Below are 23,169 nucleotides of genomic sequence, written 5' to 3'. Positions count from 1 at the left end.
AGTGCCTAGCTCACTGTGGTCTCCCCAAAACCTTCCCTGGGGGACCCCCAGACTCAGATGCCTTGAGTCTTACAACAAAGGGAAATAACCCCCTCCCCTTGTTTCCTTGTTACTTCCTCCCTGGACGACCCTAGGAGATTCCCTGCTTCCAGTCCTGGAAACACAAGTACCGAGAGGTCTAATCTCTCCCCCCCACTTCCCCCTTCACCCAGAGGGTATGCAAAGTCAGGCTTGGTAACTCTAACACAAGAGATTTTCCCCCTAACTTCTTCCTCCCACCAATTCCCTGGTGAGCTGCAGACTCAATTCCCTGGAGTCCTCACTAAAGAAAAACTCCAACAGGTTTTAAAAAGAAAGCTTTATATAAAAAGAAAAAAAAGGACATAAAAACGGTCTCTCTGTATTAAGGTGACAAATACAGGGTCAATTGCTTAAAAGAAAAATGAATAAACAGCCTTATCCAAAAAGAATACAATTCAAAACACTCCAGCAACTACACACATGTAAATACAAAAAAAACAATATAAACCTATTGTCTTACTATCTTTGTACTTACAACTTGGAAACGGAAGATTAGAAAGCCTGGAGGTAGGAAATCACTCTCAGAGCCAAGAGGGCACAGACACAAGACAAAGACCAAAGAACTCACACCCAAAACTTTCCTCCACCCAGATTTGAAAAAGTCTTGTTTCCTGATTGGTCCTCTGGTCAGGTGTTTCAGGTTACTCCTTTCCAGGTGAAAGAGACATTAACCTTTAGCTATCTATTTATGACAATAGCTCACCTTAACTGATCACTCTTGTTACAGTGTGTATGGCAGGGGTAGGCAACCTATGGCACGTGTGCCGAAGGCGGCACTCAAGCTGATTTTCAGTGGCACTCATACTGCCTGGGTCCTGGTCACTTGTCCGGGGGACTCTGCATTTTAAATTAATTTTAAATGAAGCTTCTTAAACCTTTTGAAAACCTTATTTACTTTACATATAACAATAGTTTGTGTATATATTGTAGACTTATAGAAAGAGACCGTCTAAAAATGTTTAAATGTATTACCGGCACGGGAAACCTTAAATTAGAGTGAATAAATGAAGACTCGGCACATCGCTTCTGAAAGGTTGCTGACCCCTGGTGTATGGTAACACCGATTGTTTCATGTTCTGTGTGTGTGTGTGTCTTCCTACTGTATTTTCCACTGCATGCATCTGATGAAGTGGGTTTTAGCCCGTGAAGCTTATGTTCAAATAAATTTGTTAGTCTCTAGGGTGCCGCAAGTACTCCCGTTTTCTTTGGTAATGGGTCTCGTTGCTGAGACTGCATAGAATGAATGTAAGAAAACTTGTAGCTATTTATCATGAGAATGATTTATCAAAATTAAATTGGAAATTAATTTTAAGGGATTATTTGTTTTAAAATTTGCCACTTTACCAGAACTGCATCTCTGTTGTTTGTAAGAATGGAAGTTGCAAAACCTGAGTTTTAAACAGTTGAGTAGATGTTGCAATGTAAGTCCAGTGACCTCAGATTGTCATCTCTCAAAGCTCAGTTACATTAAAGGGATGTTGCACTGTCTTACTTCAAACTTGCTAAGAGGGTTTTTTTTTTTTTTTTTGGAAATCAGGATATCTTTCCAAATTTATTTTATCCTATCTGCTTATCTGAGATGGGTGCAGTAGAAGTATGTAAGATTTGAATTAAAGTTGCTGTGGGGAAACGGTCAGCATGTCACTTATCTGAATGTTTAAAACACGGAGGAAAATACTTATTTCAGTTGAAAAGTGTACATGGAAAGCACTCTTGTAATACTTCAAAATAAACTTGCATACTGCTTATGAATGTTGAACCCAAACCCAACGTTTACGCTATCAAGAAAAGTAATAGAACTATAGAAATGAGCAAATGCCATGCAGCAATTTTTGTCAATACAGTAGTCAAATGCAAGTTAATTTGTTTTAATACTAGATTTATTTACAACATTTTTTTTATAGTGTAATGTTCAATTCAAAGCATTGGAACCCTTTCAGGATCAGTTAAATTGCAATTCAGAAGGGGTGTTTTCAGTTTAATTATAATGTTGGTACCCAGACCTCACTTGTTAGTGTTTTGACATAGATGGGGATGGCAATCTTGCCTCCCTCCTGGTGCTCTTCCTTTTCACACCATTTGTTAAAAATAGTTATTGCTCTTTCCCATTCAGCAATATGCAGTTAAAGCTTTCGATGCCCAAATTCAGTTCTGTCTTGCCATGGTGCCACCTTTGAATTGGGCACACGCAAGCACAGTAAACAAAATTATTTGCAACATAGCCAGAGCCTTTCTCCACATACTCGCAGTTAACATAACAGAAAGATGCAAAATCAACAGTGTCTTCCCCAATTTGTGTTATGGGCATCTTTTCTGCTTTCAAGACACTTTAATCAATAGGAGCAAATGACACATGTAGTTCCTTTTTTGTCTCATATAATATAGTTGGAACTTTTAGAAAAGTTAAGTGGTTAAGTGTTTAACACAGAAAACAAATGCTTCATTTTTTTCCCTACTGTGGCCCACACAGTTTTGTGTAATAAAGGCTGTCTTCTAGGATGTCCTAGTTCCCTCAAAGTCTGCCATTCTGGGACTTAACACATAAGAAAAGTAAGTGCAGCTAAGGAAGTATTTGCAGATTGGCTACTTAGACTGTAAGCTCTTTGGGGCAGGACTGACTTTTGAGAGTGCAAGGATTCCTCAGGCGAATTCCCTTTTCCAAGGAAAGTGGTGTTTTATTAGACCTTTAATCAGCTATTTACAACTCAGTTTCTTACTAAATCTAACTTAGGCCAACAGTTGTTTGTTTCATCTTGGACTCTTAAAAATGAAAGTGGTCATCCGGGATAAGTGTGTTATTACTTTCATTCAGTTTGCATATGATTAACTTGTGAACTTCAGTGTTGGTTTCCTGTATAGAACTGAAAAAAAAAAAAATATTATGCTGAAGTAACTTTGCTTTGTGTCTTAAAAATCTTGACTTGTAGGAAACATATGTGGTTTCAGGGGGAGGGGCCCTATTGGAAATCTACAGTATTTTGCCCAATATGTCACACATGAATTTTTAGTTGTAAAACTGTGGCTCTTTTTTCCTTTATACCTGCTCACTTTCATAAACTTGGTGTTACCAGGTGAAATTTCATCATTGCAGCTATTTGTTGAATGTTGTGAATAGACATCTTCTGAAAATCTTGAAATCATTTATTGATTTTTCAGGCAACTAGGTCTCTAGCAGAACCATGCTAAGTCATGTGGAGCCAAAATTCATGGGGAAAATACTTGGTTTCATTGTGTGTTTTTGTTTTTTGTGGTGGTCAATGCCATAATATCTGAGCAATATATCAGAACAGTCCTGTGAGGTGTGGAAGTATTATCCTTAATTTACAGATAGTGAGTGGAAGCACCGAGTGAGTGCCATGTCCAAGAACACAAAACAAGAGGAAATCTGTCAAAGCTGGGAGTAGTACCCAGCTTGAATCTCGATTCAGTGCTTTAACCACAGGATCTCCTACCTTGCCTTTCTTTCATGTTTAAATGAATTGTTTAATAATTTTGTTTTTAGAAATTAAACTGCATAAACTAATATACTGTTTTTAGTGCTAATGTAACAATTTTCCCCCCACCCTACTCTCTCCCTTTCTTAGCGTTGTGTGGTGCTGCGTTTTCTGAAGTTTTCCCCAAACCGCAATAAGGTAAGACACAACACACTCTTCTGACTTGTTACTGTTCACCCATTGTATTAAGAAACTCTCCACTTCTATCCCATATTAATGCCCATTTTTATAATGCAATAAAGTTTTGGAGCCCACTGGGAAAAGCATTGTGTTGATTTGTTAATTTGGTGCTGCTCTTGGCAGTACAGATTCAGTAGTAGACACTCTGACAAGGAACTGTTAAGGGTTTTTTCAGTATACGATACTTTAAAAAGCCCTAAGGAAGTGGGGTGGTGCGATCAGTCAGTTATAGATAGCTTCTACCCTAGCCTAGAGTTGAAAAATTTAGTGGTAACCCACTATGTCAGCTACAAAACCAAATATTAATCTGACATGCCTTACAGTATCTTCAAGAGCTCATTCTTTTAGGGCTTTTCTAAAGAAACACGTAGTTATCTGGCACTGTCCTGCCATGCACTGTGCACATGTGGACATAATACATTTCAGTGGGCTTTGATCTACCATGCTTTGAAACTGGGTAGATAAATGCTCAGTGTCGGATTTTTAGTGTGTGTCAGCAAGGTCCACACAGATACTTACTATGCAGTGGGGTACATTTACTTCCTGGCTAGTCATGACGTATGTGTTCTTGTGAACAAGCACTCAGTCTGCTCTCACTTAAGGAAACTAATGAGGAGATGGATTATAAGCTTTTCAAGGCAAGGACTGAGTCCTTTTATGTGTTTATATACAGCCTCTTTCACATTGGAGTACCAAACATGACTAGGGCATCTGGATGCTACCACAGCATAAAATAATTGTAATTGCCTTTCTTGACCAGCAGTTCTCTTCCTATTGCTTACTTCAGAATTCTTCTCTCATTAATGTTTCTTGAGTCATTGGAGACCGTTGCTCAAATATCTCAGATACTTTATTCTCAAGGTTAGAAATACTTTGGGAGTGCCGCTTGCAAGATTACACTAGATATTATGTTAGGCCTTGGGTTTTTTTTTTCCTATCATCACTAAAGACCTGCTGACATCTTATGAAAAAATTGTCAAAAAACTTCCTCTCTAGACAGTGCTGTTTGTATGTCAGTTTTTTTCACCTTCCTTCTAATTCATAAAATCAGAATCTTTATTTAGTTCAGCCACTCTTGCTGTTCACTCCTCACTTGAAATCATAACTACCTTGAGTTTTATACATCACACTAAGCCCTGCTTGCATTACAGGTACACCTCTACCCTACTGTAACGCGACCTGACATAACACGGGTTTGCATATAGTGCGGTAGCAGCGGGGCTCGGACAGCGCTTTAAAGGGTCCGGGCTTCCCATAACAAGGGCCCTAGACCCTTTAAAGCGTGGCTGGAGTCGTGCCGCCGCTACTCCAGGGCTGCAGCAGCGGGGCTCTGCCGGTGATTTAAAGGGCCTGGGGCTCCCTGTGGCCAGAGTCCCGGGCTCTTTAAATCACCACTGCAGCCCTGCCACCACTACCCTGATATAACGGCGTTTCACCTATAATGCAGTAGGGATTTTTGGCTCCCCACGACCGTGTTCTATCAGGGTAGAGGTGTACAATAATTTTGTTATTCATCTGGCCTGGTTCTAGCAAATGCAGTTGAGCTCTGTCTACACAGCAACAAATGAGTTGAGCTAAAGAATAAGCTTTAGCAATAGATAAACATGTAAGCAACAAAGAATTTTTTAAATGAATTGATTTAAAAAAACAAACCAAATCCTAAATGTACACTTTATATACTGCAGACAGTGGATGGATCGCTTTGTCACAATTCTGGGATAACTGTACCTCTGACCCCTTCTTGGCCTCCTTGAGGGCACCCTTACTCAGGTCTCAGGCCTCTAGCTCTCAAGGCAGCAAAGAATCCTGTGGCACCTTATAGACTAAGCCCTCGTCCAGACTAACCCGCGGCATCGGCGGGTTAAAATCGATTGCTCGGGGATCGATATATCGCGTCTAGTCTGGACGCGGTGTATCGATCCCCGAGCGCGCTTACATCGATTCCGGAACTCCATCAATCCGAACGGAGTTCCGGAATCGACGCGGAGAGCCGCGGACATCGATGCCGCGCCGTCCAGACTGGTGAGTACCTCGATTTTAGAAATTCGACTTCAGCTACGTTATTCTCGTAGCTGAAGTTGCGTATCTAAAATCGATTTTAATTCCTAGTCTGGACGTGGCCTAACAGACATTTTGGAGCATGAGCTTTCGTGGGTGAATACCCACTTCGTTGGATGCATGGGTATTCACCCACGAAAGCTCATGTTCCAAAACGTCTGTTAGTCTGTAAGGTGCCACAGGATTCTTTGCTGCTTTTACAGATCCAGAGTAACACGGGCTACCCCTCTGATACTCTTCAAGGCAGGAACTCGTCCCCCTCCCTCCAGGCTGGGGATTTAGGCTGCAATTTCCTTGCAATTCATAGTGATTATCACGGCAGGGGTGACTTTAGGCTAGTGCCTGCAGTTCTGTGCTCTCTCAGGGGCTATGGTTGTATTTACCAGTAGTCAGTCAACTTTCACAAAGCAAAATATATTTAGTACAAAAAATATACAGAAAAAACATAAAATAATAAATGGTGTACATGCCGTGACACATGGCAGTATCCTGCAATATCCTTGGGGGAAAAAGCCTTATTGAATTAGGTTTCAGAGTAGCAGCCATGTTAGTCTGTATCCGCAAAAAGAACAGGAGTACTTGTGGCACCTTAGAGGCTAACAAATTTATTTCAGCATGAGCTTTCGTGAGCGACAGCTCACTTCTTCGGATGCATACGAAAGCTCATGCTGAAATAAATTTGTTAGCCTCTAAGGTGCCACAAGTACTCCTGTTCTTTTTATTGAATTAGATTTATATATCTTTGAAGTCCATTGTATTAAATGTAAAGGTTATGCATTATTGTGGGCTGGGATTGTATGTAATCTCTCTACTGGGGAAATGGGATGTGAATCCTGGGAAGTGTTATGAACTTCAGAGGACTGTATTGAACAATGTACGAGACAAGAATGGGCTTTTGGGACAGACAGAGTTAAGTGGTTTGCTCTGGGAATCTCTAGGGGCAAATTCCCCACCTCTGGTTATGCAAAAACCCAGCCTTCTGAAGGAATGCCCTGAGGAGAGAACCATTGTCTGGTGGTTACTTGCTCTTAGAGTCTCAAGGTCAAAGGCCCAAGCTGTATAAAGGAAAGACTAACCTATTATTGGGGGCGTTCTGGACTAAACCTGTAACAAACTTGTAACCACAGAAAAACCCTTTGTTGGAGTTGAGGAGACATCTCCAGACAGCTTGTTTGTATGTGTGTAGGTTTTTATTGTTTTTAATGTTTTTCTCAGTACTGGTTTAAGAATAAACGTCCTCGCTTATAAAGCGCTGTGATAACTTGTAGCTACTGGCAGTTACAGCTGTTCATGGCTTTTGCAGAGAAAGCAAAGCACAGCTGCTTGGCCTGTTTAGGCAGTGTGGCTTGAGGAGACTATCACAGTGCAGGCAGGGAGCTGTGCATCCTGGGAAAATCCCTAGTCAGGAGGGAGACAGATGCAGATCTCTGCCCAAGAGAGATGAGTCCCAAGGAACCTAAAATGAGTGCCTTTGGTGGACTGTAGAGGGGGAATTACATGCTAAGCGTACCAGGTGTTACCCAACATCTGCATGGGATACTGGTAGGTCTTTGTTCCTAGTTCCAGAGTTGGTCACCCTGAGTCAGCTCAGGCTGACTCTTTATGCAGTTCCTAGTTATTTGTTTACTGGTCCTCCTGAGCCCAGTTAAAATCAGTATCTGCAGTTTCCCCCAGGGGGTAGTATGTCTACAGAATTGTTCACCTGTCCAGGGATTTGCATTAGTTACTGCCAAGTGATTCCAGATTCCGCTGGGGAAACACCTAGCGAGCAGGAACAAAAACATGCCTTGATGCAAAAATCTGATTATTTTATGTACCCCTAGCGACTGGCACATCTCAATATAATAGTCTTGAAAGTTTCCATGCTTCTGAGGTCTCACATCTGTCACATCTCCCCTGCTGGAAGATAAAGAAGTCAACCCCATGAATCCTTGGCAAGTAACAATACAAGGTGAGAGGGGAAACTGCATCATGTATAGTCTTTCATAAAAATACATCAGAAGTTTACCAGTTTTCCACATTCCTTAACTACACTGCTTCCTAAGTATCAGAGGCCCTACTTAAGATGTGCCATGCTAATGATACAATAAATAGTAGGCAACAACTGACACTGATACAGGTCTAGTTATATGTGTCTAGTAGCTCCATAATCTCTGATATCTGGCTAGCTCTGAAAACCATATACTCTTACGTTAAAAGAAACAGAGCAAAATTATCTTCTACCGTGATTAGGACCTGGCCTGCTTAGTACTGGAAACTCCAAAAGCTATTTTTTCTAAAGAATGTAGTGGAAAGTTGTGCAGAAATTAGATTTTCAAAATTTTCTAATGACTGAAGTGAGCATGAAGCTGTGCATCATGTTTGCTTGTGGCCCATGTGAACAAACGTTCTGTTTCTAATTACTGGACAGAGCTAAATCTTTGTCCCCATTGGTCTTATAAAGGAGCCTACAACGTTTGTTGTAGGATCAATTTTGTACATTACTGTCTTGTATCTAAGCCATCAAAAGCTCTCTTTTTTCATACAAGTACCCTTCACTAAATTCCACTTGATTATCAATATGTTTGCATTTGTTTCATGTGATTTTAGGTACAGAATACTTTGAAAGGTAAAATTTATTTCACTTCCCTGATTCAAAGTGGCTAGTTTGTTCCTTCCCCACTCCTTGGAGAAGTATAATGGGATAGTTTAGTTGACCTTGGTATACTTTTCAGCCATTATGTTGTGGTTATATGCTGCCTGTATTATTCAGAGAAAAACATCAGGTCTTGCAGTCTCAACAGAGCTACCTAGTGACAGTCCTCTTCCTTTTTGGTTTACCATGGTGTTTAAGATAAACACTTCTAGGATGGCATCTCAATCTCTTGGGGCTGGGGATGGGGGATGAGATGGTTCTGGATCCAGACATTTGTACTGGTGCACCAACACTGAATGAAGTGAAGTCTGCCATCTCTAAACTGTAAAACAGACGTGCAGTCAATACTGATGGCATCCCCTCAGAGCTGCTAAAATGTGCTGTTGATCCTGTAGCAGAATCACTTCTCCACCTCAGACGAAAGATGGCTACAACTGGAACCCCGCCTACTGTCTGGAAGGCCGGTATTGTGATCTCATTCTACAAGGGCAAGGGACTGTGCAGTGAATGTAAGAGCTGCAGGCAGATCACCTTGCTTTCCATTCCAGGGAAGGTGTGTGCGCATGTTTTGCTGGCACATCTGGAGCCTTTGCTACATGGGAAGTGTTGTCCCCAACAGTCAGGCTATACGAGGAACAGGTCCACGTTAGACGCCATTTTGGCCCTTCACTTGTTTTCGGAGATGCGTCGCAAGTTCAGGAAGCCCCTGCATGTAGTATATGTTGATCTTAAGGCTGCATTTGATCCAATCGACCATGTCACGTTATGGAAGGCCTTAAAGGGCGTAGGTGTCCTTACCCCTCTGCTGGACTTGATTAGAGAGCTGCATAATGGAACCAGTGCCCGTGTTTGTCGGGGGAACTGGATGTCAGTGCCTTTTAAATCAGTATCTGATGTTAGGCAGGGTTGCGTTTTGGCCCCTTCACTCTTTTTTGTCGGGAAGTGAATTTCATAATGCAGCATTCCATCAGGTCCATAGGCATTGAGATCAGTGATCTCTCAGGGTATGTCTGCAGTACAGAATTATTCCGATTTTACAGAAATCGATTTTTGGAAACAGATTGTATAAAGTCGAGTGCACGCGGCCAAACTAAGCACATTAATTCGGCGGTGTGCGTCCATGTACCGAGGCTAGTGTCGACTTCCAGAGCGTTGCATTGTGGGTAGCTACTCCATAGCTATCCCATAGCTCCCGCAGTCTCATTGGAATCTCGGTTGAGTTCCCAGTGCCTGATGGGGCCAAAAATTTGTCGCTGGTGGTTATGGGTAAATGTTGTCAGTTAATCCTCCCTCTGTAAAAGCAGTGACAGACAATCATTTCGCGCTCTTTTCCCTGGATTAGCACGGCAACCATGGAGCCAGTTCAGCCTTTTTTCACTGTCTCCATATGCCTACTGGATGTTGCTGACAGACGCGGTACTGCAGTGCTACACAGCAGCATCCCTTTGCCTTTTGCAAGTCAGCGAAGATGGTTACCAGTAATACTGTACCGTCTGCTGCTGTCATGGGTGCTCCTGGCCCGCCTCAGGGAGGTCGGTCGGGGGTGCCTGGACAAAAATGGGAATGACTCCCCAGGTCATTCTCTTCTCTAAGTTTTGTCTAATGGAGTCAGTCCTGCCTAGAATATCAGGCAAGCCTACTAAAGAACCAGAGAGACAAACGGCCGATCCGGGTCAGAGCCCCAGACATCCCGCAGAAATGATGAGCTGCATGACATTCTAGGGGGTACCCCTACAACAACCCCACTTGTTGCTTCCCTCCTCCCCCACCCCTCCTGGGCTACCATGGCAGTTATTCCCCCATTTGTGTGATGAAGTAATAAAGAATGCGTGAATTTGAAACAACACTGACTTTATTGCCTCTGCAAGCAGAGATCAAAGTGAGGAGGGGAGGGCAGTTGGCTTAAAGTGAAGTAGAGTGAACCACCATTCTGCACTTACTCAGCCTATAGCTGAAAATGGGAATCTGTGACAAGCACTAGGATAGAAGCACAGGCAGGACTCTCCGTTTGTGTGTGGGCCTTTGGTTGACACTGGTAAAATACAAAATGTCCCAGGTATGTATATTGGGGGACAGTTCTAAATGGCAGCGTAATTTTTTTATTGGCAGCAAAATGTAGAGATCTAAGTATCTGATTGTGAGCTCTGATAGTAAGGGGTAGGCTGGGGTAGGTGCGACTGTGCGGTGCTGCTGACTGGGAGAGCAGCCTGAGGCAGAAGCCTTCAACTGGCATGATATTCCAGGCAGGACTGAATCTCCATTACACAAAACTTGAAGAAGAGAATGACCTGGAGTCATTCTCTTTTTTGCCCAGGTGCCGCCGACTGACCTCACAGAGGCCAGCCAGGAGCACCCATGGGACGACGCTGACAGATACCAGTCATACTGCACCATCTGCTGTCGGCAAGGCAAGGCAAGGGGATGCTGCTATGTAGGTAACAACAAAGACCCTGAACCACCCATGACAGTGTTTTTTACCCTTCAGCCATTGGGAACTCAGCCCAGAATTCAAATAGTTTTCGGTGAGTGTGGGAACTGTGGGATAGCTACAGTTGTCAGTTGCCCCTCCCTCCGTGAGCGTCCATTTGATTCTTTGGCTTTCTAGTACGCTTGTCTCAGCTCCTTAAGTTTCACGCAGCACTGTGCTGAGTCCCTGTTGTGGCCTCTGTCCATCATGGCCTTGGAGATTTTTTCAAATGTTTTGGCATTTTGGCTTTTGGAACGGAGTTCTGATAGAACAGATTCATCTCGCATACGCACCATGCTGGGAGCTCTTTTTTTAATTCTGGGACTGCATGGTCACGTGTGCTGATCAGTGCCCCATGCTGGGCAAACAGGAAATAAAATTCAAAGTGTGCAGGGCTTCTGCTGTCTACCTGGCCAGTGCATCCAAGTTCAGATTGCTGTCCAGAGCGGTCCCAATGGTGCACTGTGGGATAGCTCCTGGAGGCCAATAGCGTTGAATTGCAACCACACTTACCCTAATTCGAAATGGAAATGTTGATTTCAGCGCTACTCTCCTTGTTGGAGAGGAATACAGAAATCTATTTTAAGAGCCCTTTCTGTCGACAAAAATGGCTTCGTTATGTGGACGGGTGCAGGGTTAATTCGATTTAACACTGCTAAATTTGAGATAAGCTCGTAGTATAGACCAGGCCTCACTCACAGTCCTTGACTACACTGATGACATTGTTCTTTTAGTACAGAGCCTTGACAAGTTTCATGAGGCACTCCAGCATATGGAGGGGGAGTTAGGGAAGAATGGTCTCCATGTTTCATGGTCAAAGACAAAACTTCAAAATCTAGGACACAGGTCCACCTGTGACTCCAATCACTTTGAACAACAAAACTGTCAAATCAGTTTCCAGCTTTTGCTATCTGGGTTTTATACTTACCAGCTTCTCAAGTTCTCACATGGAGATTCTCCATCGGATTGGCATTACAACATCTGTAATGGACCATTTACAACAGATATGGAATTAGCATCATCTTAGTATGACAACCAAGTTCAGGATTTATTCGAGCTGTACCCTTCCCAAACTGTTGTACGGGTGCGAAACATGGACACTATGCCACACATACTGGACAAAGCTGGAGGTTTTCTGTACAAAATGTCAACATCATATATTGGGCATAAAGTGGAATGACTTCATCTGTAATGTGGATATTTATGGTCGTTTGGGTTAATAGATTACTGGGTCCATTGTCCGCAGGCAGCACCTTACGTGCTTTTTGGACACATTGCAAGGATGCTGCAAGACGTTCCAGCGAACGCCATTCTCTGGGTGGCTTGTAACATTCAAGATAAAATTCCACCAAACGAGGGGTGGCGGCGGCCCAGAGGCAGATCTCCTATTACATTGGTTAATCAGGTCTGTTCTGATGTTGGACTTTCAGGCTTTCGTGGTTGAAAAGGAACGTACCAAATGGCAAATGATCGCTATGGCCGACTGTTTGGCTAAGCGTAGAAGAAGAATGCTGTCCCAATTTATCACACAATACTCAGTACACTGCTTTGTTTCTAATCTATAAGAGGGTAATTTGCATAATACAAATAGCCCTGCAGCTGATGGTAATATGCAGATATTAAAACAAACCAACAAAAAAAAACCCTATTGGATTATGCGAAGACTGGCCAAATAGCTAAGAAGAAGCTCATGTTTTTAATCTTTATATTGAGTGACCCTCCTGTTGGAGGCATTCAGCCCTCAACCTTACAAATATTACACTTAAAGAAAAAACCTAAAAGATCTCCTCTTAAAATTGCTGACGTTGTCCTACTAATTACTTAAATGGAAAACTAACTTGGTCTTTCATTTTCTACCCTTTTTCCATTGTTTGTTTTTGGTTAGTCAGACAATACTCTTGTCAGCAGCTTCCTTTCATTGGGTCTTTTATATTCAAGCGTGCAGTGTTGGCAGAAAGTTTATTTGCTGCTTTAAAATTCACATGGAGACCATACACTGCTTTTACCTCACCCTTTCTCCTCTGCACACCCAGAACAGTCCTCCTACTTAACACATCCCATTCTTATTTCAGACTACTGCTTATACGAAATGAATTACATTATATCCTTCTCCATATCTGGTTTTGTAAAGCAAGAGTTTTTTTTCATAAAGTTAGTAGCATGATTAATTCTTAAAATAGTGGACATCAGAAATAACTTTGTCATGGGTAGGTCATTGACTTGATTTTGTCAAGCTTAGTAAAATGTAAGCTGAAACCTACTCTCTGTAGTTTGAGAGAGTAAACCCCTCACGTAGAATCTGTTGGAGTTGTTTATAGTTTGGCATGTTTGTAACTTCAATTTCCAGTTCTCTGATGGCCAGTTCAGCAATCCTAACAACCATCAGTTAAAAGTAAAACTTACTCCACTGCCCCTTGTTGAAAAACTTGCATATTATCTGGGAGTTTTTTGAAATAGAATACGAAGGGTGTGGTGTTACTATGAGCCAAAGTGACAGCGAGGAAAATCACGAAAGACTAGGAAACAACTTGGTTACCCTTACTTTTAAATTACTGTGCAAGTTCATCAATCCATAGATTACAAGGCCTGTGAGTAGAGGTGGGAATGATTGTGTTCATATAGTCTAATTTCTTGTATAACACAGACCATAGGACTTCCCTGAATTAATTCCTGCTTGCCCAATAGCTGTGGATGAACTGGAGGATATCTTTCAGAAAAAAAATCCCAAATCTTAATTTAAAAAAGGCCAGTATTGGAGAATCCACCATAATTCTTGGCAAGTTGTTTCAATGGTTAATTACTCTCCCTGTGGAAAATTTGTGCTTTATTTATCATCTGAGTTTGTTTACCAGGCATTGGGTCTTTGTCTAACTCTGGTAGGTTGAAGAGCCTACTATCTAACTTTGGATCCCAATGTAGGTACTTACAGACTGTGATCAAGTCACTCCTTAACTTTCTCTTTGTTAAACTAAACAGACTCAAGGAGCTTCATCACTATAAGGCATGTTTTCCAGTTCATCAGTCATTCTTGTGGTTCTTAGCTAAACCCTTCTCAATTTATCAACATTCCTCTTGTATTGTGGACATCACTACTGAAATATTGTGTCCAGTTCTGATCACACTAGTGCAAAGGTGGGCAAACTGCTGCCCGCGGGCCACATCTGGCCCACCGACCCCTTCTGCCCGGCCCCATAGCTCCTGCCCCGGGAGGCTAGCCTCTGGCCCCTTCCCTGCTGTTCCCCCTCCCCCGCAAACTCAGTGCGCCCCGCTGATGGCACAGTGCTCTGGGCAGTGGGCTGTGAACTCCTGGGGCAGTGAAGCTGCAGAGCCTGGCATGACCTGGTGCTCTGTGCTGTGCAGTGTAGCTGTAACACTGCCAGCCACTGGTGCTCCAGGCAGCATGGTAAGGGGGCAGGGAGTGTGAGGGTTGGAGGGAGGAGTTGGATAGAGGGCAGGCGAGTTGAGGGGTGCGGATAGGGGTTGGGGCTGTCAGAGGGTGGGGAACAGGGGGTGAATGGGGCTAGGGATCCCGGGAGGGCCAGTTAGGAAGGAGAGGGAGTTGGATGGGGTATCGGGGGGTAGTCAGGGGACAGAGAGCAGGGTGTGTGTGGATGGGGCAGGAGTCCCGGGGGGGCCATCTGGGAGGTGAGAAGCGGGGGGGGGAGAAGAATGGGGGGGGCTATCATCCCCCCTCAACTGGCCGTCCATACAATTTCTGAAACCCAATGTGGCCCTCAGGCCAGAAAGTTTGCCCGCTCCTGCACTAGTGCCAAATCCAGAGGTAATATAACCTCCCCACTCAAGATTCCCCTCTATATTCATCTGTTATAACCTTGGGCTTCTTACACTTTCCGGGCTCAAGTAACTGTTGTCATCAGTACGCTTTGCACTTGGAAGTTTTACCCATGTGTCATCCCTCACTGCTCCTTTATTCCCGGGCATCAGGAGCAGAGTACTCAATAAAACGGTGGTAGGTGCTCTTCTAAGGCCACTGCAGGAATACCCAGTCATCAAAGGTTCACTCCAGACTTGATTAGCAAATTCCATTAATAACAAGTAAACCCACAAATTAACTAAGTTACTGTTCATCTATAGTCTAGGCCCTGGGAAGGTGGCATTTATAGTCCCCAGTGAATTAATATCTGGTTCCTTGACAGTCTGTTCCTGGCAACTGCAGCTAGGTCCCAGCATAGCCCACCACTATCCAGCAAATCTTAACTCTGCCTTCCAATGGTCCTCCTCCAACTACTGGAATTTGGATGACTTACCAGCCACAAGTCCTTTAACAAAGTCTTCGGATGTTACATTATTATCATGTCCACCCACAGATTTTACTTCCCCTACAAATCCTGTACATAAAATACTTACTGAACATTACTTAACATATTCCACAACATCCAAGGATCACATAGTGATTAGTCCTTTTCGTCACAGTACTGGGAACCCATGTTAAGCAGATTATCTACCATGACCCCTGAGTTATTTCAGTCACTGCTTTCCAGGATAGAGTACCTCATCCTCTAAATATGGCCTACATCCTTTGTTCCTAGATGTATATATTTACATTTCATACAGTGGATAACATTTCTACAAATACTGTTTTTTTGTGTAGCCAAAGCAAACGGAATGGAGTTCTAGTATTCTGTCTTCATTATCCAGGCTCTTGTATATCTTCTGTCACAGTAATATCCATGTATGTTGTCAAGTTTTAACAACCTAGTTCATAATCATGACTTAGGGCTTGTCTACATCAGAAAGTTGCAGCGCTGGTGAGGGAGTTACAGCGCTGCAACTTTGAAGGTGTACACATCTGCAGGGCACCACCAGCGCTGCAACTCCCTGTTTGCAGCGCTGGCCGTACTCCCGTTTTGTCTCGGGTGTAGAGGATCCAGCGCTGGTGATCCAGCGCTGGTAATCCAATGTAGACACTTACCAGCGCTTTTCTTGACCTCCGTGGAAGGAGGAAGCCTCTGGTAATCAAGCTGGTCTCCTTTCCCGGTTTTCTCTCTCGTTCCCGGAGCCCAGAGCAAGCAGATCTCCTTCCCTGCGGTTTGCTGGGTGGCTCCGGGAACGAGAGAGCAAACCGCGGCGAAGCGGGTCTCCTTTCCCGGTTTGCTCTCTCGTTCCCGGAGCCCAGAGCAAGCAGATCTCCTTCCCTGCGGTTTGCTGGGTGGCTCCGGGAACGCGAGAGCAAACCGCGGCGAAGCGGGTCTCCTTTCCCGGTTTGCTCTCTCGTTCCCGGAGCCCAGAGCAAGCAGATCTCCTTCCCTGCGGTTTGCTGGGTGGCTCCGGGAACGAGAGAGCAAACCGCGGCGAAGCGGGTCTCCTTTCCCGGTTTGCTCTCTCGTTCCCGGAGCCCAGAGCAAGCAGATCTCCTTCCCTGCGGTTTGCTGGGTGGCTCCGGGAACGCGAGAGCAAACCGCGGCGAAGCGGGTCTCCTTTCCCGGTTTGCTCTCGCGTTCCCGGAACCCCCCTTGAAGCCGCCCAACAGCGCTGCAGTGTGGCCACATCTAACACCACTTGCAGCGCTGGTTGCTGTAAGTGTGGCCACTCTGCAGCGCTGGCCCTATACAGCTGTACTAATACAGCTGTAACAACCAGCGCTGCAAAACTTTAGATGTAGACATGGCCTTGGATGTCATTCTATTGTAGTAGTTACTCCTGAGGGCCTCATCTGAGTAATCATCACAGGCCTCAGTTTTTTGAAGGGTGTTACCAGTTTTGCCCATTACTTTGGAGTACATCCATTTACTAAGGTTACTTTTCAAGCTGCACTTTCATGCTGCCACCCTCCTATGCCCCTGGACTCAGCATGTTGGGTCGAGCTGCAGTTCCATGTTACAATTGTACTGGTAGTAACCCACTTGATGAGCAAACCCCACTGGGTTCTGTAATTCTATCAATGTGCTGCTTGTGTCACTTGCATTTTCATACGAAGTTCTTCTGCTTCCTTCTGCAGGTTCTCTCCCAATGGAGCTATCTTGCAGCCCTGAGGGACCTAGGTCCTGCGTTCCTCCCACCCCAGAAACTAACTCTCTCTCTCTCTCTCTCACTCTCTCACACTTGTCTGAGTGAGCCGGATCAATCAGCACTCCCAAGCTGACCCCTTATATGACCCTGGACTCAACAGGCTGGGTTGAGCTGTGCTTTCACTTTACAAGTGTACTATTAGTAACCCACTTGATGAGCAAACCCCACAGGATTTTTGGGTGCTACAGGGATCTTTAGCTTAGGTAAGAGGAGTGTTGCTGCAGAGCAAATGAGGAAGCCAAAAACACAAAAGAGAGAGAGGGAAGGATCAGTCATTTTAACCATGTTATTTATTGCCATACAAGGCGAGCCAAACAAACAAAACAGAATATTAAATCTAGCTTAAATTTGATAATAAAAGTCAGGTTTAGAAAACTCTCTGATCACACAAGTTAGGGTTAGAAAGCTATACCTAGAGTAGGAAAAAAAATAGAGAGAGGGTTGGGTTTCTCACGACTCCATGAAGCTTGAACTGGTCGGAGTTCCCAGCTGGTGGTGGTAGCTAAGGGTCCGGAGAGCTGGAGACAGGCAGAGCCCCCAGAACAGTCAGGAGAAGATGAAGTCCAATGGAACTGATGCAGATTTTGGATCCAGGCATCATCACCCTTACTTGAGCCTGGGTAGGGGTTTTTGTAGGGAAACAGCAATGGTTCAAGGGAGAATACTAGATTTGTTTATGGGTAAACTGATGGCTCAAGGGAATATACCAAAGTTGTTTTGTTCTGGCTAGACAATCAAAGCTGCTCATTCCTGGCTGTAGACAGCATTCTTTCCAGGGAGCTCACAATGCAGTTCGGCAGCTTCAGTATTTTGGATACCAATAAAGGATTTATTACTAGAATTGGTCTGATCACGCCTGCACACACCCAGCTCAGTAGTTAACATCTGGAGCAAAGATCCCCCATCCTGCAGTGCTTCCCTGCTTTTCTGGTCCCAGAGTTCAGTGCGTTTCTTGCCTTGGAATCTCTGTTTTCCATTCTGTATGCTAAAGGAGATGCCTCCGTGTCCCATCCCTTGATGCAGATGAGGCTAGGGCAGTTGCCTTAATCCTGTCACCCTTGTCCAGAGGGATTTAGGTGTGTCTCCCACTGCCTTTTCATTGCTTTTTGTAAGTCTTTCTTCTGATCAGTTTTGGTTCAAGCAGGGGTGGGGAAGGAATCTTTCATGAGTCAGACTGGATACACAGAACTGACAGGTAACAAGGGCCCCTGCAAAACTTCAATTCAGAGTTGTCCAATCAGCTTATAGACTTGTTCTCTTCCCCTCCTTTTCATAGATGTTAATAGTAAGTTGCATACTGATGAACAGAGTATGTACCAGATATCTGAAATGTGCTTTGATATTTCAGTTAATAATATGGCAGCAGGAGTGATCGTGTGCATCATTTGTGCAAACACTGCTGTAGTATGTTATGGAATTGAGTTCTGAAGTGGAGCTGATTTTAGCTGGTTTCAGCATTCCATGTTTTGGCTGGCAGGCACTGTGATTGTCAGACGGTGGTTTGAAAATCCTTTTTGTATTTTATATAGGATATTATATAATTTTAATGTTATGACATCCTATTCATATTTAGAAATGACTAGTTTTTCTTGGAACAGAACTGAAGACTTAATGTTTGACCCTGGAGGAGTTGTTTATCAACTTGAAGACCAAAGCTGTGTACCCAGCTGAGAAACCATGATTTTAGAAGCCCAGTAATTTGACAGCCATGGAAGTTAAGAGACAGCAAAGGCCTTCTAGGTCATTTGTCTGCAATGGAGGATTGCTTTGTAGGTATCATCTGTCATAAACCTCTAAGCACAGAAATGTGGCCTCACCTAATGCAAAATATTTTAAAAAGAGGGTGCTGTAACAAAGAGTCTTCTTACACAGGTGGGGAGGAATATGGCTGCCTTTAGGCAGCCTGTTTTCAGTCCTGTCAGCATGGTATCCTGCTGAGATTTGTTGCCTGCTGACCAACTTTTTTTTGGGGGTGGGGTGGGGGGATGGGCGAAGGTTCATGAGTCAAACAAGAAATCAGTTATCTATTGAGAGGTCATTGTTCAGTACTGAATATTCAGTATTGGCTTCTGGTTTTGGTACATTTTCAACAAAACAGAATATTCCTTTCCTTAAACTTTCCCCAGTCTCACTTGAACCTCCACAAAAGAACCTAAGGGAGAGCCAACCTTACAGTTGGAAAAAACAAAATGCGAGGGATAATGCTACTTGAGTTAATTAAATAAGACACATCTTAATTTTTCTAGAATGACAAAAGTGCCACCTAAACACTTTTTGCTTCTTTCACTTCCTACTGGTTATGTAAGTCTATTATATAATATTTTTTTTAATATTGGTAATCCTTTTTGGTTAACGAAAACCAGACTCTGCTAATACAGATAAGTAAACTCAAGCAATGTCTACACTGCAGAGTTTTGTCAATTAAAGTTATGCCGCTTTAATTAAAGCACTTTAATTAAACCTCTGTTGCATGTCCACACTATGCTCCTTGTGTCGGCAGAGCACATCCACACTAGCATCTCTAGAACTGACAGAGCAGTACACTGTGGGTAGCTACCCCACTGCGCAACTGGTCACATGGTGTTTTGGGAAGGGTTTGTAATGCCTCATGGGGCAGGTACAGTGTCATATGATGCAGGTTTCTAAATCCTATCGTTCTATGGGCATCCTACTAGATCACCAGCCACTTTTCAACTGAAGTGTGTGGGGAGGTGGGGGATGGGGGAGTGTGTGTGACCGGCAGTGTGTGTGTATGTGTGTGGGGGAGACAGAAACAGTGTGTGTTGGGGGAGTGTGTTGGCGTGCTGTCTCTAAGTTCAGAGAGCAGCCTGAGCAACCAATCCTGAGGCAGGGGAAGGGTTTATCTCCTTCCCACCCACCCCCAATTTCCCTGTAAAGTGCACAGCAGCCTATTTAGCGCTGCACAGGTGCACAGGGAACCCGTCTGGGGACCTGCTGTGGCCGGAGGAGGGATGCCCCTTCCCTGGCTCCCAACTCAGCCTGCGGTCCGGACCTGCTGCGGCCTGATCGGGCCTGGCCTCAGAGAGACACCTATCCTGCTGAGACTGGCGGAAGGGTGCCTATTCTGCAGCCCCAGAGCTCCTGCTGCAGGAAGAGGCACCTTTCCCCGCCAGCCCAGGTGCTGCTGCTGAGAGTGAGTGCTGGGGAGAGTTCTCTCTCCCCACTGTAGCCCTGGAGCACCCCAAATCCCTCATTCCCAACCCCACCTCAGAGCACTCACCCCCTGCACCCAACCCTCTGCCCCAGCCCTGAGCCCCTCATCCCTGGCCCCACCCCAGAGCCTGCCCCCCCATCCCTGAGCCCCCTCCCGCACTCCAAACCCTCAGCCCTACCCTCCACCACATGAATTTTGTTATGTGCAAAATTCATTCCTTACATGGGTGGGAAGAATTAGAGGGAACACTGTACTCTCCCTGTCCACATCATCCCCCAACTCTGCTACAGCACAGCAGTCTCCCTCCCCCCCCGCCTGCCGCTGTGTTCTGACTGCCGGGGAGAGCAGGATTCCACATTAATGGTTCTGTGATTCCCTTAGAGTTCTCCCACAGTCTCCACGGATACAAAGAGCAGCATCCTCAGCAGCTCTGTGAGCTCTCCATGCTGAGGAATGTCAAAGCTTCCAGGAGTTTAGAAAGGGAAGGGGTGCATGCCTGCATAGCTAGGCGCAGGGCATCTGTGTTCAAAACAGTGAGCAGAGTGGTCGCAGTGGGGATCGTGGGACACTAGGGGAGGCCAGTTACACTGATGCTTCAACTTTGATGCAGAAATCTCTGCCTCTTGTCAAGGTGGTTTTATTTTGCTACCAAAAGCAGCTTTGTAGTGTATACACCCCACTGTTTTGTTGGCAAAAGGTAGTGTAGACAAGGCGTTGTAGCTGTGTAGTCCATATAAGTTATTTATTGGTTAAGAAGTTTCATTGTGGAAAAACTAAACTAACTAGGTAAACAGCATTAAATCATAAAGTTTGTGTCATCTGTAGAACTGTACATGGGTAAAAGCCTTTTAGTTTTTGCTTCAGAAGTGCTAAAAGCTCTCCCAAAATTAGGATCCTCAGACAGTTTTGAGATTATAAAATTAAACCTATTATAGATAAAATGTTAATTCACAGTTCACATTGCATTAAGGAAATGCACCAACTACAGTATCAGATTAATCAGTTAATTTACCCCACTTATTGGCATGAGAACTAAGTTTACCAGATCTTATTGAAAAATACCTATATCACTACAGCCCTAACAGTCATGCACCCTTCAGTTTAAAAAATACAATAAAATACACAGCTGTGCACTGTTTATGTAATAAATCTAATCGTAACATGTTAATCTGTTTCAGATTTAATACATTTCTGTATCTGTTTTTTTCTCTCTGATATAGTCCCTTTTATCCTTTTCTTTCTTTCCTTACCATGTGTTCTCTAGCTTCTATTTGCTGTTGTGTCTCAGATTTTCAGTCTTCTCTCTTCCACATCAGTGTAAAAATCCCCTTTTTCTCCACCCTCCATACTCTCAGCCACTCAGATACTTCCTCATCAGTTTATGCCCACCATCTTATACATAAGGTTTAAAACCCACAGAAGACTAAACGACAATAAGGGGGTACATTGTCTAGGGCAACAACTAGGTAAGTCAGGTAAAATTAAAGGCTGCTCTCACTCTCAATCCCTCTGTCTGTGGATGGGAAGGAATATAATCTCCCTGTTTAACCCCCAGAGATCCTCCTGGCTGCTGCAAGGGTGGCAGTGACAGTAGAGAGGGGTCTTGGCTAATCTCCTCTTTCCCTGTCTACTTTTTTTCAATCCTCTCATTTTCTGCCTTTACTGCTTTTGCTCAGAAATTTCCTAAACATAAGTAGAGGGAAATTGATCTGATTCTTGAAAGTTTTACTGCTACCCATAAGGTTTCAGATAGGAGCAGTGAAATTGATCATAGTACTGTGTGTGTCAATATGAAGTTTTTACCAAAGCTGTGAGCAGCGGCACAGGCACTTGTGCGGTTTATCTGCAGACTTAACAAGGCATTGCTGCTTGGATTTATACTTGCTCCATGTTCGGAAACTTATATTTGCAACTGTAAGGACTAGAAACTTACTTTAATTTCAGTGACAGCTTTAGGATCTCCAGAAGTTGATGGTACTTGCCCCCAGTTTTTGGAAAATTTCTAAGACACATGGATATTTCAAGTGCTGTGTATTATTATTGCTGCATACATTCACAAAATACTTATGACCATGTACTATTCTTTCTTTTTCAGGCACCAGAGGAAATCTTACGCCACCTGCAAAACATAGTAGACTTCGGAAAACACGTCATGAAACAGTTTTTTGGGGAGAAATATGTTCATTATGGGGTAATCATTTTATCCTTAACTTACATAGTTTAAGTGCTTATCCATTAGTCTTTTTAGAAACATTTTGTAGATAAAGTGGTTTTGCTTGATGCAAGGTATGCAGACCTTTTTGTGCATCTTGTCCATATGAGATGCACAGCTTCAACCAGAGCTCATGCTCTTCGCTACATTGATCAGAACACTAGATTTTGCCCCATGGATTGAGCCACTGAAGATTTATTGGTTTGGAAGTGTTTGAGGTAGCAGTTGGTGGGGATGGGAGTGAAAGCTTTCATGCTCTAATTTGGTTCATATGTGGAAGACTCAGCCATCTGAGGTGGCTGTGTAGCATTTTGCCACAGGTTTGGTGGGAGAAGAGAAGAGATCTGGTTTATAGCGGTTGCCCTGGATTACAGGGCAATGAGGGCTCTTGTTTCGTGGTGGGCCAGATCAAGGTGGCTTCTTAAGACCTCAGACATGAGTAAGACACAGGAGAGATTTGTGAAGAAAATTAAATCTCTCATTCTGGAATGTTAGTTGTTGAATTAAATATTTTTACCTCTGTAAATCTTCCATTTGTTGTGAAAGGATAGCATTAATTGACCATCCTCAAGCATATGAGCTTGAGTTTAGAATACTCTACATGTTCATGCCAATAATTACTTTAAAAATGGAGTCCCATTCTGTTTTAATAGGTTTTTATGGCATAAAGTTACATCCATGAGTTTTTATGGTACCAGACTCAACCTGGTGCTACCTGTTTTCACTTTCTTTTTTTTGATACTGTCATGAATTACTGGGACTGTGGCACATCTAGCTCACTGAAATGAGACAGGGGTCCTGTTGAAAAAAAGCATATGATCATATGTGAACAATGTG

General features: G+C 43.7%; 1 protein-coding gene across 3 annotated transcripts in view; it reads left to right on the top strand.

Annotated features, from left to right (window-relative positions):
* The window catches only part of IPPK (inositol-pentakisphosphate 2-kinase), a 104,028-nt gene that overhangs the window by 43,008 nt on the left and 37,851 nt on the right, over positions 1-23,169 (top strand). For 2 of the 3 annotated variants that reach the window (XM_050957825.1, XM_050957824.1), the window contains exons 2-3: positions 3,666-3,713; positions 22,216-22,311. In XM_050957825.1, coding sequence (XP_050813782.1) covers positions 3,666-3,713; positions 22,216-22,311 — 144 coding nt within the window. Of the gene's footprint in view, positions 1-3,665; positions 3,714-18,543; positions 18,715-22,215; positions 22,312-23,169 lie in introns of all 3 variants that reach the window. The other variant, XM_050957826.1, reaches the window with a different exon arrangement.

Source organism: Gopherus flavomarginatus, chromosome 6, assembly GCF_025201925.1.
Source record: "Gopherus flavomarginatus isolate rGopFla2 chromosome 6, rGopFla2.mat.asm, whole genome shotgun sequence".
Classification (NCBI taxonomy): domain Eukaryota; kingdom Metazoa; phylum Chordata; order Testudines; family Testudinidae; genus Gopherus; species Gopherus flavomarginatus.
This window is presented reverse-complemented; position numbering and strand designations above follow the sequence as displayed.